General features: G+C 46.5%; 1 protein-coding gene across 1 annotated transcript in view; it reads left to right on the forward strand.

Moving 5' to 3' along the window:
- Positions 1-16,299, forward strand: part of LOC108797234 (triple functional domain protein-like) — a gene marked incomplete at its 5' end in the record, with an annotated part of 228,203 nt that overhangs the window by 171,402 nt on the left and 40,502 nt on the right. Inside the window, 2 exons of the mRNA XM_018568804.1 lie at positions 5,061-5,138; positions 6,376-6,567. Of these exons, the coding sequence (XP_018424306.1) occupies positions 5,061-5,138; positions 6,376-6,567 (270 nt within the window). The remainder of the gene's footprint in view (positions 1-5,060; positions 5,139-6,375; positions 6,568-16,299) is intronic.

Here is a 16,299-nt window from a genome sequence, read left to right on the forward strand (position 1 = left end):
GTTTTTTGGGCTTTCTGGCCAGGTTTTGAGGGGCTCTGGAGTTATCTGGAGGACCCATGGAGTGCCTTTCAGCATAGACATTTTTGCTGGTCCGTTCTTTCTTTTGCAGGGCCACTCACAATGCTGGATTCAATATGCAGAGGGATGTGGAAAAGGGATTGGAGGCTCCACTGCTACTAATGGGCAAGGGGGATGTTAACGCAACCTTTCAGCTCACCTCCATTTCCCAGTAAGTCTGTTGTAATCAGGGGTACTTCACTCTTCCTTCCTTAGCAAGGAGAAGTTTGCAGCACCCATGACAGTTTTCATGGGTCAGATTCCTTTTTGCCTAAGGTGGTGTCCTCATCTAACCTAATCGAGACATTGTGCTTCCTCCATTTTGTCCTGCTCCAAGAGGTTGCTGTGGTTCTGGCTGTCTGAGCTAATCTCACACTTATGGCCTCATTCAGTAATCAGATTGTCTCTTCCTGAAGGACGTCGCAGGGGGTTTCCTGCTTCTCTCACCATTTGACAGGTCATTGTGCAGGCCTATGCTGATGAAAGGTAGGGCTCTGCCTTTTTCTGTGAAGGCACACTCTACTACATCTCTCAGTGCCTCTTGGGCTTTTTAACATCAAGCTTCTGCTCTGCAGGTTTGTAAGTCCGCCACCTGGTCTTCTGTTCACATGTTCACTAAATTCTACCAGTTGGATGTGGAATCACTACCATGCTATCTTGGATCTCTCAGCTGCAAATGTTTTCATTTGAACTTGCTAGTCCTGGATGGAATCGTCAAGGCCTCTTATTGCTTCTGTCCATCAGGAGATTTCCTGGCCTTGGTGGATATGAAATCTGCATAATTGCACTTACCCCACTTTATCTAAAACTTTATCCAGATCCAAAAACTACACTTTTAAATCTTGCTGTATAGCATTCAGATAGTAGCATCTTTTTCACGAAATATTACACTCTCCATTTGATTGATTTCATATAATGATTCTACATATTTAACTAAAGAAGGCAAAGTTGGAGTTGTTCAGTGTTTTAGAATTAATTGCCTATCTTCAATCTCAAGATTATTATTTTTTGCAGAGGAAATATAGTCTTGGAACAGGGGCCACTTTCATAGTTTTGGAAAGATTACCCTGATATATGCTGCTGTAAAGGATAAAGCCCCCTAGTTTTTCTAGTTTTTATTAAATCATACTTCCACCAAATATGTATGAATGATCATTTCACTTTCTGGAAACCCCAGCATATATTTGATTGTGCCTGGTGAATATAATTTAATCAATGGAATTTGGGTACTTGAAAATTGCATTCCTTTATATTTTACAGGAAATAAATAATTTGTCTTAGAAGGAAATGTTTTTTCCCCCCAGTCTTCATTGATCTTGGAATACCTTTATCATTAAAACATAATATATTATATTTTGGGAGTACTGGTATGACATATGAAAAAAAAAGTGTAGATACTTTGTTATGGAGATGTTGGTCACACACACAACTATTCATATAGTGTATAAATTCTGAGAATAAAATAACTAAAAGCATTTATGCCAACATAGAAACGAGGCATATACAGGTGAAACTCGAATAATTAGAATATCGTGCAAAAGTTCATTTATTTCACTAATGCAACTTAAAATGTGAAACTAATATATGAGCTAGACTCATTACATGCAAAGCAAGATAGTTCAAGCCGTGATTTGTCATAATTGTGATGATTATGGCTTACAGCTCATGAAAACCCCAAATCCACAATCTCAGAAAATTAGAATATTGTGAAAAGGTGCAATATTCTAGGCTCAAAAAGTCCCACTCTAATCGGCTAATTAAGCAATAACACCTGCAAAGGGATCCTTTAAATGGTCTCTCAGTCTGGTTCAGTAGGAATCACAATCATGGGAAAGACTGCTGACCTGACAGTTAGAGGCTGCTGTGTGCTGCATTGTTAAAACACATCACAGTGCTGCCTTTTTTTACAACTTGTATGTAATAGTATTAGGGATGCACCGATACAAGCATCAGTATCGGCGGCGATACCGAGTATTTGCATGAGTAGTTGTACTTGTGAAAATGCCCTAATACCAGCACTTTAAAGTTTCAAGCTGAAGTGGCTGTTTTAGGTCCCTGGCTTGCTGGAGAACTCACACCCGTACTCGTGCAAATACTCAGATACAAAAAACGAGTACCTGTGCCGCGTCCGCCATCTTTAGGGACACAAAACCGCCGCACACAGGACCTCCATCGCGTCTTCAATGAAACAAGATGGCCGCGAACTCCTCCTCCAAGTCCTCAGTCATCTGCTCCATTCTGACCTCTTCTCCCACCGATTGGATGATTGACAGGCTTCCTCACCAGTCAGGAAATGATCTAAATTTTCATTTCATTATTCAATGTCTTTTTTTTTTATACATATAACATTTATAATATAAAAAAAAGACATTGAATAATGAAATTAAATGAATATTTAGATCATGCTATTGCTAACTAAGGCTTGTATCCCCCTAGTGGGGAAAATAGATGAGAACATGTCCAGACTCCAGAACAGTGTATCATTTTATAGTGTGGCACAGCTATATCCAATTCTGCTTTGCCTGGCTTTATATTATAAAGTTCTTATAATATAAAGCCAGGCAAAGCAGAATTGGATATAGCTGTGCCACACTATAAAATGATACACTGTTCTGGAGTCTGGACATGTTCTCATCTATTTTCCCCACTAGGGGGATACAAGCCTTAGTTAGCAATGGCATGATAAATATTCATTTCATGTTCATGTTCTTCATAATATTAAGAAACTGACCTAAAATCATGATTTTGTATTGCTTTAGAAAAAATGTGAACTGTCCCTTTAAGAAAAAGTATCGGTAATTGGTATCGGTGAGTACTTGATAAAAAGTATCGGTACTCGGTCTTACAAAAGTGGTATCAGTGCATCCCATAATATTATGTGCTGCAGTGCTTTGTGATGCACCGCTCATCAGAATGTACTGCACAAAAATACATGTCATACAGTTTTTCAGCCCACCCCAACCCAGTGCCTTGTTCTTGCATCGGGACTGCCCAGCACAGCTGGTGTAAAGGAGCCTATTTCTTTCTGACCTTTTTACATGCCTCCCAGTGGCGGCAATGGTTGGCAATCAAAGCTTCCTGCTTCTGGTTGTAGGCCCTTGCAATGACCTATGTTGATTCAGTGTGAGAAAAGCACCATTCACTGCACATGGTGTGATCTAGCTGTAATCTGGTGCAAATGTACCTGTAAGAATTGATGCTGTTTTAAAGGCAAAAGGCGGACACACCAAATATTCATTTGATTTAGGTTTTATTCTATGTATGCACTTAGAAAATTGTTAATTGTGTTAACTAAATAAAAGTTTCTATGTGCCTCTTTCCTACCACAACACTGTGCAGGTGTGCATTGCACTCAGTTATGTTAAAATGTAGCATGTACAGTATGCATTATAATGTAGTGCACCACCCATGAACACATGTAAACACAACATAAAACAACTGAAGGAAAAAAAAAAAGTTTGACCCATCCAAAAAATAGGACCAAAAAAAGGCTTGATAATAGATTACATTAAAATGCATGCAAAATTACATTAAAAAAACAAACATAAAAAGGCATTTTAACACATGTAAACACACATGCATTTTCAATGCATTGAAGTGAGTTTTTATGCGCAGTATGTAAAGGGCCATACTCTACTAACAAGTTGGGGTCACTGAAGATAGTTCAGTGTAAAAAAAGGTCTTACACAGTGGCAAGGTGGTCATAGCAATACGACTTAACAGCAGTTCCTAAATGTGCTGATCAAGTTCTTCTGCAGAAGCGCACAGAAACAGTCATGCAGAGGACCAAAAGGGCATTTTTGGCCAAGGAAACATGCTGACTTCCTTCGCAATCAGATGCCCAATGGCACCATCAGCTCAGACCTGGCAAAAACCAGTGGAACCCTGGTATACCCTTCAACAGTTGAGAGAAGTCTGGTCAGAAATGGTCTTCATGGAAGATTTGCGGCTAAAAAGCTATGCCTCTGACATGGATGCCAAGCAATGTACCTATGCACCGAAAAACAAGAACTGGCGTGCGGAAAAATGGCACCAGGTGCTATGGACTGATGAGTCTATTTAAATATATGGCTGTAACAGAAGTTAGAACAGTACAAGGATGAGTGACTGTTTTTTTGTGTTTTTTTTGCAATTAAGCATCTATAAAATTACATTTTTGGTTCAGTAAGCAGCCAGCTTTTATTCTCTGCTGTCATGTTGAGGGTGCCCTCTGTACAAAACTACCTCAGAGATGTAAGAAAAGACTAGCAATGATGTGATGTCTAAACTAATGCAATGTTCAGCAAAATATAAAAATCCATAACTAATGAAGAAATGTTGCCTTTTTTTGTGGAAGCTATTATATTACATTAATTGCATAAACGTTTGCCTGAAAGTATTTTACTTAAAAGGTATATTTTTATAGATGTGTACAAAAATATTTAGATTATCCCTTTAGAGTTTTTAATAGCTATTGTCTTTTTTCATATCACCTAACTGTGAAATAAGGTTTATTATTGATTAGCAGATTGAGGGCCCATTCACACCTTTCCAGTTGTGGGAATGCATGCATTAATGCAGTGGCATTCTTTGTAAGTAGTACGCCAACACATTAACCCAACGTACCTCCAATGCATGGCAACACACTGCAGTGCATATGGTGCTACGTGTCAGAGGAAAATGATGTCTGTTCTGATGCATTTGCAGTCCCATTATTTTGAATGGTCTATCTTAATGCAATGTACAACATAGCGCCCATTAACTCGTATGTATTAATGCAATGCACAAAAAGGACTGGTGAGAATGGGCCATTAGGGCTTCTATGCAATGCCTAAGCTGATTTGAGTCACTTCTGCCTAGGAGCCATGTGCCTGTAAAGTGTTCCCAATGCACTATAAAAACAGCAGTTTTTGTAAACCATTTCTGCCTTTTTTTACGTAGTGCCATGTAAAATATGTGTCTTCCCAAAGTTTCAACATTTTGTTACAGGCAAGTATATGTGTTTGTTTTTTTCCCCCCCATAGAAAGCTGTTGAAGTTATCTCTCTTGTTCCAAAACGGTGCAACGATGTAATGAGCGTTGGACGACTGCAAGGGTTTGATGTAATGTTATTATTGATTTATATTATATGTACAGTATGTAAAGCTTTTTACTGTTTGGGTCCCTACCACCACTATTGGGACAACAAGTCAGGGAATATCACCAATTGGAAAACACACAGCAACAGAAACTGAGAGAAGCTCTAACTCTCCCTGCTTTACTAAATACAAAATTGTTTTTATTGCTGTCTGTGTCCCTTTTTTCCTTCACTTTCATTTTTCATTGACCACCATCACTCACATGTGAAGGAATATCCTCTCCAATGAAAAACCTATCTGGTTATTCTTTTGTTCCCTCTTGGTACAACATAAATGGTTTATTTGCTTAAAAATATTTATTTGGCCTCTATGAATCATTTGTTAAGCTGTCTTTACATAAGTCCAAAATGGAAATAGCCCTGAAGAAGTGGATTCTAGTCCCCCTAGGCATTTTACATATAATGCCTAAAGATTCATCCACATGTCTCTTCATTCTTTTTTTTTTCCATTCAAAATTTTTATTACACAATCAGAATTTTAAGTAGAATACAACCGGAGAATACAAATGAAAAATCAACATCATTAAAAAGATAAATAAACAAATATACATATTGGCAGAATTTGCCTTGTCTTGCATATTGCCTCAAATTGTCCTTGTCTTGCATTGTGGCTATGCTGAAAACAATGGCCAGCGCAGCTCCAACACATATGGTGTGAATGGACCCTATGGTAGAATTATATACCCTTGGGGTGCATACCTAAACAATTCTCTCCAGTTGACCTTCTATATCTAATTTGCCTTTTAAAAATTTACATTTTGAGGATATGACAATTGTCTTATAGCCCAGGTGACATTTTTTGCATTCTGCTTTTAATCATGTCTGCCTTTTCTTTGGTTATATAGTTAGGTTTAGGGCTTGTTCATAGCATGTCCAGACCAGAACAGCTTGTTCCCAGACAAAAAAAAACATCCCATTGTATCCCTATATTATTTTCGGGCTCTGTTCACACCAGCACAGTCTGTTCCTGTCCAGACCAGAAAAATACTGCTTGTTTTCTCTGGTCTGGATCAAATACGCATGGAAACGCACTGAAATGTACCTGTAAGTCCATTTTAAGCTAATAAAAATTTAAAAAAAAACATGGCAAACTGCAATGCACAGCGTTCCAGAACTGGTGTTAACATTACATTTTGTGCTTGGTATGCAAAGTTTTCAGCTTCAGTTGTAAAATGGTAATCCATTTCTCTTGTTCTTAGCAGGGCAAAATTTTAGCCCAAGGAAAGCTTCTACTTCAAGATACATTTTTAGTCTCAGATCAAGACACAGGACTTTTGCCTTGCTGTAAAGAAAGACGGGTGTTTCTTTTTGAACAAATTGTAATCTTCAGTGAACCCTTAGATAAAAAGAAAGGATACTCTTTGCCAGGCTTTCTGTTTAAAAATAGTATCCAGGTGAGTAACATCTTTTCATGTATACTTAATAAAATATATTCATACGTATGCCTAAATGATAAAGATACAGTGTTGTCCTTAGTTTTTTGACAGGTGCACCATGCTTCTAGGCTACGATACAAGGTTTGTTTTTGTTGTTAGTTCAGTGGTTAGACTTTACAATATTTATAATAATTATACCTTACCAGCAGGGCTGGCCTGGGAATAAAAATAGGCCCGGGCATTTTAGACTGAGCAGCCCAACCATGTGACCCCTGAAGGCCCCACAGGTGCAACCGAGGGGCGGGGCCAAACAATGAGGCGCAATTGAGGGCAAAGGCCAGTTGCTGGTAAGTACGGGAGCGCTACAGTTGACACACAAGCCTTGCAACAATATACCGTGTTTCCCCGAAAATAAGACACTGTCTTATATTGTTTTTGGCTCAAAAAAACACACTAGGTCTTATTTTCGGGGTAGGTCTTATTTTTTTTTTCTTTTATGTGTAACACTCCAAAGTTAATGCAAATCCAAATTAAATAATCCAAAATGGCGAAGTGCGCTTTCACTATGGATTCCTCACAGGGGGAGTGCATTTGGTATCACTCCGCCTGTGACAGGAGCCGGCGCTATAGAGGAGGCATCGGCTTATGCGGCTCTACTCCCTGCGCTGCCGCCTCGCTTCCTCTAGCGCCAGCTTCGTTGGCACCGCTGATTCTCGCCCGCAGTTCTTCAAGTTCCCCCTTATGACACCACCGGCCCTGGGAATGGTCACAACTAGGTCTTATTTATGGGGTAGGTCTTATATTTTAGCAATACCCAAAAATGGCACTAGGTCTTAATTTCAGGGTAGGTCTTATTTTCGGGGAAACAGGGTAGGAAGCTTGCTACAGAGAAATCTTGTGATATCCTTAACAGATCTCTGCCTCCCCAGCAGTCCTCCACACCCAGTGCACGCTGTACAGGTCAGTGCTCCCAGAATGCCGCTCAGAGTTCTGCAGCAACACCGCTACAATCCCACCAATTCCATACATAGGCGGACCACAACAACACCTGTGTAATGCACTGCATACCTGTGTAATACACTACATACCTGTGTACACAGGATTTTAGGACAGTGGTGGAGCATGGCAACTGCAACTGGTGCTCCCTTGGTAGTTCTGCCACTGACTCAAAGCTGTAGCGGGACTACAAATCGGAGCAATACATTATACTGCATTGCAGAAAACCATCAGCTGTAAAGGACTATAAATCCAAGCAATACATTATACAGCAATGCAGAATAATACCATCAGCGAGAGAGAACTACAAATCCCAGCAATACATTATACAACAATGCAGAATAATACCATCGGCTATAGAAGAATACAAATCCCAGCAATACATTATACAGCAATGCAGAATAATAGTATATACATTGTCTACATACTTTGTGCTGCTGCTCTGCTTTGGGGTGCCGGCCTGACGTCTCGGGCGGAGATTCTCAGGAGTGGTGCAGAGGGTCTTAGGAGAGGGAAGATGTGATGTACGGGCTGGAAGAAGCACTGTAAACAGGGACCGTGTGGTTACCAGGAAGGCTGCTGTGAGTTCTCCAGCAAGCCAGGGACCTAAAACAGCCACTTCAGCTTGAAACTTTAAAGTGCTGGTATTGGGGCATTTTCACAAGTACAACTACTCATGAAAATGCCCAGTATCTGCACCGATACTAATACTGGTATTGGTATCAGTGCATTCCTAATTACAATGAGTATTCATTTCACTGATTCACAGTATAATGTTACTTACCCTTAGGACTGGACCCAGGGCTTTGCTACACAATGGACTCAGGACTCTCCAACGCAATAAACTCAGGGCTCGGCAACACAATGGCGCATTGGACTCTGGGCTCTGCGGCGCAATGGACTCTGGGCTCTGCGGCGCAATGGACTCTGGGCTCTGCGGCGCAATGGACTCTGGGCTCTGTGGCGCAATGGACTCTGGGCTCTGCGGCGCAATGGACTCTGGGCTCTGCGGCGCAATGGCCTCTGGGCTCTGCGGCGCAATGGACTTTGGGCTCTGCGGCGCAATGGACTCTGGGCTCTGCGGCGCAATGGACTCTGGGCTCTGCGGCGCAATGGACTCTGGGCTCTGCGGCGCAATGGACTCTGGGCTCTGCGGCGCAATGGACTCTGGGCTCTGCGGCGCAATGGACTCTGGGCTCTGCGGCGCAATGGACTCTGGGCACTGCAGCGCAATGGGCTCTGCGGCGAAAAAGGCGCAATGGACTCAGGGCTGTGTGATGAAATGGCACAATGGGCTCTAGGCTATGCGATTAAATGGTGCAATGGACTCAGGGCTGTGTGATGAAATGGCACAATGGGCTCTAGGCTGTGCGATTAAATGGTGCAATGGACTCAGGGCTGTGCGATGAAATGGCGCAATGGACTCAGGACTGAGCGACGAAAAGGCGCAATGGACTTAGAGCTCTGCACCAAAATGGTGCAATGGACTCAGGGTTCTGCGAAGCAATGGACTCAGGGCTCTGCGAAGCAATGGACTCAGGGCTCTGCAACGCAATGGCGCATTGGGCTCTGCGGCGCAGTGGACTCTGGGCTCTGCGGCGCAATGGACTCTGGGCACTGCGGCGCAATGGACTCTGGGCTCTGTGGCGCAATGGACTCTGGGCTCTGCGGCGCAATGGACTATGGGCTCTGCGGCGCAATGGACTATGGGCTCTGCGGCGCAATGGACTATGGGCTCTGCGGCGCAATGGACTATGGGCTCTGCGGCGCAATGGACTCTGGGCTCTGCGGCGCAATGGACTCTGGGCACTGCGGCGCAATGGGCTCTGCGGCGAAAAAGGCGCAATGGACTCAGGGCTGTGTGATGAAATGGCACAATGGGCTCTAGGCTATGCGATTAAATGGTGCAATGGACTCAGGGCTGTGTGATGAAATGGCACAATGGGCTCTAGGCTGTGCGATTAAATGGTGCAATGGACTCAGGGCTGTGCGATGAAATGGCGCAATGGACTCAGGACTGAGCGACGAAAAGGCGCAATGGACTTAGAGCTCTGCACCAAAATGGTGCAATGGACTCAGGGTTCTGCGAAGCAATGGACTCAGGGCTCTGCGAAGCAATGGACTCAGGGCTCTGCAACGCAATGGCGCATTGGGCTCTGCGGAACTCTTGGGCTCCCTTTTCGAGCCCGGCCACACACCCATCCCCTCGCCCCACACGGTGCTCTCAGGCGGCTGCCTATGCCTAAGCGCTGGCACTTCTCGGAGCAGGCCATCGGGTATAGCGGGCCAGGCGGAGCCGAACACAATCAGGCTGATCGTGTTCGGCCCAGCCAACCAGGAAAGTGCCCAGTATGCCCTATGGCCAGTCTGCCCCTGGCACTGACATATACCACAGTGCTATACAGAGAACACTTAGCCAGTCACATTGGTCTCTGTACAGAGGAGCTTACACTCAAATGCAGAATGGCAGCGGCTGTAGAGAGACTACAAATCCCAGTAATATATTATACAGCAATGCAGAACAGTATAGAAGTTGGACTCAGGGACTGGTAACGCGCCGGACTCAGGGACTGGTAAGGCGCCGGACTCAGGGACTGGTAACGCGCCAGACTCAGGGACTGGTAATGCGCCGGGCGCAGGGCTTAGTTTGCGCCGGACTTAGGACCCACCTGAGACAACACAGAGCCCACCTGGGGCCCAGCCGCCTCCACCCCTTCCCTCTGCCATGCCGCCCCTTGTAGAGCCGATACGCATAAAAGGGCCTGGGCCCCTCATATGAGTATCAGCTGTACCCCCCCTGATGGTGGACCTGCCGTTGTCTCCCCTCAGTCTGGCCCGTGAGTCCTCAGTTTGTCTTCTGTGCCTGGCTCTTGTGTCCTCACTTTGGCTCCTGTGCCGACCGGCCAACCCCTTCCCCCACCCCATGTGTCCAGCATGGTGTGGTGGCGCTCTGGTCACTCCTCACTCTGCTGGAGATTTTCCTTGCCCCCTCCCCCGTCAGCTCACGTTCTCCTGGACTCCGTTCTGTGATCTTTCACAGGACAGCGCATGCCCTGCACAGTTCTCCCAGCTCGGTCTGTCAGCTGGTATGGGGGCAGGGCAGATCTCCTTTGCCTGGCCGAGTGGCCATTCTGTGCTCTCTGATAAATGGAGCTCTCAGAGCAGGCCATCGGGCATAGTGCATCGGCCTGAACACAATTAGGCTGATTGTGTTTTGCCCGGCCCACCGGGCAAGTGCCTGGCATGCCCTGTGGCCAGTCCGGCCCTGCTTACCAGTGTGCATTGCGAGTGAAACTTCCTGACCCATTGCATACAAAGTGAGTGGAAGTCCTCCCCATCACATCATCACAGTACTGTGTCCTGTGGTCTTAAAACATACCACATGGCGTGTTTTCCGCGGCTAACAAGATGGCCGCTTAACTCCGGAGCTCCTGACCACCCGCAACCCAAAATTAGCTTCTATGGTAACTGATCAGATGACATGGGGAAGATTGGACCGCAATACCCCCCGGGGAAGGTGCCCTCGTCACAAGGGAACCAACAAAACAAGCAGGTACCGGACATGTTCCGCTCCCAGCGCCATGAGCCTCAGAGACGCCACCACCCAACATGGCTGACGCCCCCTCTCGCAGGACCCATCCTGCCCTACCCGATCCAGACGATGAGTCTATGCACGAGTACATCAAGCATCTCCCAACTCGATCCGACCTGTCCCCCATCGCAGAAGACATAAAAGCCACCCTGCACTCCGCGGTGACTGAATTACGGGATGACATCCGAGACATAGGCCGCAGGATGACCGTGGCTGAGAAGGCTGGCGCGGCCAGAGATGTAGAGATCCGACGGCTCCACTTCGCCCACTGCTGCAATGCCTCCGCCATCATAGCATAGTGTATCGCTGGCGCTTCCCTTTCTGCCTTTCCGCCACCCACAAGGGGAAGACAGTGCCTCTGCGTACACCTGATGACCTGGAATCGTTCTGCTCCTTGTTGGATCTCCCTCCGGTCACGATCCAGGATTGGTATGAGGATCTGAGACCCAATCCTCCACCGCAGATCCCCGACTCGTCTACACGATCGGATGACCCGACGCTCCTCAACACTACCACCGGCAGACCCGAAACGCAGCAAGCCTTACCGCTCCACACCACGAGCAGCTGAATCCCCTCCGCGGGCTGAAGATCTACCTAATGGAGAGCACCGCCCTTACTGAAGCTCAAGGTATAGCCCTGTTTAATTCTGTTGCCCCCTCAAGCTGGCGATCCCCACCATGACCACCGGACACCCTTCTACATTGTCCCGCACGCCGAATCATCACGTGGAACCCAGCTTGCCTCCTGTTGCCCGACACACATGGTTTATACCTGATAGTCTTCGCGCCACTTCCCTCTACCAGGTATGGGACCCCGGCTACCGCCATACCACGAATCCATATTATGACCTATTGCCCCTCAAGCTGGCACAGACGACCATCATCGGCTGGGAATGATCGTGACAAGCAACAACCTGACATGAGGAGAGATGAGTATACAATATACGCTAAACCTGATTGCTGTACTATAATTGTTCTCATTGTCCCTACCCAGTCAGCCCCCTACATAAGACCCTGAGACTCACCCTGGCTGCCCCCCTCCACACACCCTAATAGCAGGAGAAGCCGAGAACCATCTTTTATGTGCCCCGAAGACTCCCTCACACCACACAGGTGACCCCAGCTAGAGAGGGATAACCCATGGTTGCCAGCTTGTCACTAATAGTATTTTTCAGGGCCTATATCACTGTTATAATGTTGATTTTATTGACCTACTGTTTTCTGTCATGTTGGAAAATCCCGTCGGACTTCTGTATTTAACTGTTTAACCTCTTGCCATCCGCCCGTTAAGAAAAAAACGGACGGAAATGTGACTTGCGGACTTTGTACAGAGGGCTCGCGCCGCCCCCCGGACTATAATCCCTTGCTCGTCACTCCATCAGAATGTTACTACACCCACCGATGCATTGCCATGGCAGCGGTATGTGATCATACTAACCTGTAGTACTCCACTGCTGGAAGCACTCATGACGATGAAGGGTCTGGGGGAAGGACCGAGCCACCTCCGCGGACATTATAGAGTGTTGATGGTTTCACCACCCCACTACAAGGTTCATATGTCTTCTACCCATTGGTTAGTTCCCCCACTAGTTAGACTCGATTTCTAATGCTCTCTTCAGGGGCGAAGTACCATTACATTGGGAATATCACACCCGCATCTCTCCCCCCATGTCGCTCTGCTACTCATAGCTCTACACCGGACTGCTTTAGATGGGTTGTAGGGTGTTAAAGGAGACTCTCCCATTTGATCTGTGTACTCACATCGACACATAGATCCCACCCCCCAAGTGCGGCGGTCTTCGCCCTACGACCCCTCTGGTCCTCCGACACCGACCACAGGCCGGACCGCCCCCTAAATACCCCACCTTACCAATTTCGCTTCCACCACACCCCGGTACTACCGCACGTCACTTAGTGCGGCGTCACCGAGGATACCCCTGGGGTTTCTTGTCTGTTATCCTGGACTTATCGTTGCTCTAGTCCCTATCGTCACCACTCCCACTACCCCGACTCTTTCCCACCCGTCCCCCACCCCACCTGATTGGACCCACGAAAATGGGAGATTTGTCTGACCTGAAGGTGGTATCTCTCAACACAAAAGGTCTTAACGCTCCCGAAAAACGCTCCTTAATCCTAGGGGACTTACACAAACAAAAAGCTTCCATAGCGCTGCTCCAGGAGACACACTTCAAACACAACAAAATCCCTAACCTCACCAACCACCACTACCACTTGGCCTACCATGCCTCCTCCCCTCCAACAAGTCCAGAGGGATAACCATTCTTCTCCACAAGCATGTTCCCTTCCAAATCCAAGGAACATTGACTGACCCCGAAGGACGGTACATCGCCCTGAAGGGTATCTTGGGCCAAACCCCCATCACGATAGCCTCTACGTATGCACCTAACAAACGCCAAGCAGCTTTCTTAACCAAATTCATTTCCGAACTTTCTGATTTTGCGGAAGGCATGTTAATTTTAGGTGGCGACATCAAGGCCCCCCTTGACCCCCTGATTGACACTTCCGATAGTAGGTCCTCATTGCCATACCGGACCCTGAAATTCCTTAAAAAACGTCTCTCCTCACTACAGCTCTGTGACACCTGGAGGATCTTAAATCCCACTGGTCGAGATTACACATTTTATTCCCACATCCACGCAAAGTACTCATGGATAGATTACATTTTTGTGACCCAAACAGACCTGCCCAGACTCCAGTCCGTCTCGATCGAGAACATCGCCTCCTCCGATCACGCAACGATCTCGGCTACTTTCTCTATCTCCCCCCGACCTTGCGACAATCCACCTGGAGGATGAATTCCTCCCTACTCAAAGATGCACTCAACGTGGACACGCTCACCACAGACTTAAAGGAGTATTTCACTTTTAACGCGACCGGCGACACTTCACCCATGATTACCTGGGAAGCACACAAATGCTTCATCAGGGGACGTATCATATCCCTAGCGGCGAAATTAAAGAAAGCACGGTTGGCACAGATACAGACGCTTCAATCCAAACTCCGCGCACTAGAGACGACCCACAAAGAATCCTTCGCTCAACGCGACTTACTTGCACTGACGGAAACCAGGCAGGAACTATTGCACCTCCTGACGACCAAGATTAGACGTGCCTTCACCCTACGCACGGGACACTATTACTCAGAAGGATATAAATGTGGTAGACTCCTGGCCAGAGCAGTCCGTACGAGGAAGTTTAGCTCTCACATACATGGCATCAGAAGTTCCCCTTCCGCAGTAAAACACTCGCCTCCAGAGATAGCAACCTGTTTCCAGGAATACTACGCAGCACTTTATAATTTAGCCCAATCCTCCCAACCACGATCCGGAGACACGGATCACATTCATGACATACGACAATTCCTGACAAGAGCCAATATGCCTACTATAGATGACGCACTCCTAACCTCCTTAGACAAACCACTCATGGAAGAAGAGCTAAGACACTCCATCCAACAATCGAAACCAGGTAAGAGTCGGGGACCAGACGGTCTAACGACTCAATACTACAAATCCTTCCTGCCCATTCTACTCCCATACTTGAATTCGGCATATAACTCCCTACAAGCCTCCATCCACCCACCCCCTCAACATTTAGAAGCTCACATAACTGTCATCCCAAAAGACGGGAAGGACCCCCAGCTATGCCCTAGCTACCGTCCCATTTCACTCCTCAACGTGGACCTGAAGATCTTCACGCGTGCCCTGTCGAACCGCCTTCTCCCGCTGTTGCCCGACTTGATCACCCCCAACCAAGTGGGATTTATCCCGGGACGGGAGGCTAAAGACAGCACCACGAGAGCTCTCAACCTCATCCACTGGGTCAGACAGCACAAACTGGAGACATTGGTGCTGTCAACGAATGCGGAGAAGGCGTTCGACAGGGTTGCATGGGACTTCATGTTTGAGGTTCTGAAGCATATTGGACTACCAAATCGCATGATACACTGGATAGCGGCAGTCTACTCATGCCCCAGGGCAAGAGTCAGGACGATGGGATGCTTATCAGACAGTTTCCCAATTACTAACGGGACCTGTCAGGGCTGTCCGCTATCTCCCACACTATTTGCACTAACCCTAGAACCATTCATCAGAATGGTTCAGCTTGACACTGAGATCACAGGAATTACTATAGGCCCCGAGGTTCACAAGACAATGGCATACGCAGATGACCTACTGTTCTTCCTCTCTGCACCCCACAATTCCCTACAGAAACTGATGGCCAAATTTGACGAATACGGACAATTATCCAACCTAAAGATTAACTTTACCAAATCCGAGATTATGCCCCTTAACATGTCACACAGCACTAGAACTCGCCTTCAAGCATCCTTTCCCTTTATCTGGTGCTCTGATCAAATCCCTTACCTAGGAATAAAACTGACCTCAGACTTGTCCCGACTTTACGATGCCAACTTCGCACACTTACAAGACTCCATACTGAAAGACCTCAAATCTTGGAGAACGCACACCTTCTCATGGTTTGGAAGGGCAGCCTTATTGAAAATGAATGTACTTCCTAGAATACTATATCTCTTCCAAACCATTCCCATCAAACTGCCAAGCTCATTCTTCAGGGCTACGGACACCGCCCTCTCCACCTTTGTGTGGCAAGACGGGCGGCCTCGCATATCCTGGCCCCTACTCAAATTGCACAAAGCTAAGGGTGGCCTAGGGGTCCCGGACCTACTTAGATATTACAAGGCGACGCATCTCACCAGAGTCTTACATTGGCACCTCCACACTGACACTAAACTTTGGGCTTCAATGGAGAATGACACCCTAGACATACCCCTCACTTCACTGGTATGGCTCAGACCCGCGCTATGGCCGATAACGATACGCACGTACCCAATCATAGGGACCACCCTGGAGGTTTTCTCTTCTACCAGACGTCGGGAAGCCATTACTTCCCTACATAGCCCGATGGAACCACTGATGTATAACCAGAATTTTCCTCCAGGTGTCACAAGAGAATTAATTTCTCATTGGTCCCAAGATCCCCCCCTACGAGCACATCTTTTTTTCAGATCCCGAACATTCACACCTAAGACCGACCTAGCAGACCTCACCAAACAAGGATCTTTACCCTGGTGGGTCTACTTTCAAATCAGACATTTCTTAACGAGCCCCATACGTAGAAC

This window comes from Nanorana parkeri, unplaced genomic scaffold (assembly GCF_000935625.1).
Source record: "Nanorana parkeri isolate BGI_ZX_2015 unplaced genomic scaffold, ASM93562v1 scaffold1248, whole genome shotgun sequence".
Taxonomy (NCBI): Eukaryota; Metazoa; Chordata; class Amphibia; order Anura; family Dicroglossidae; genus Nanorana; species Nanorana parkeri.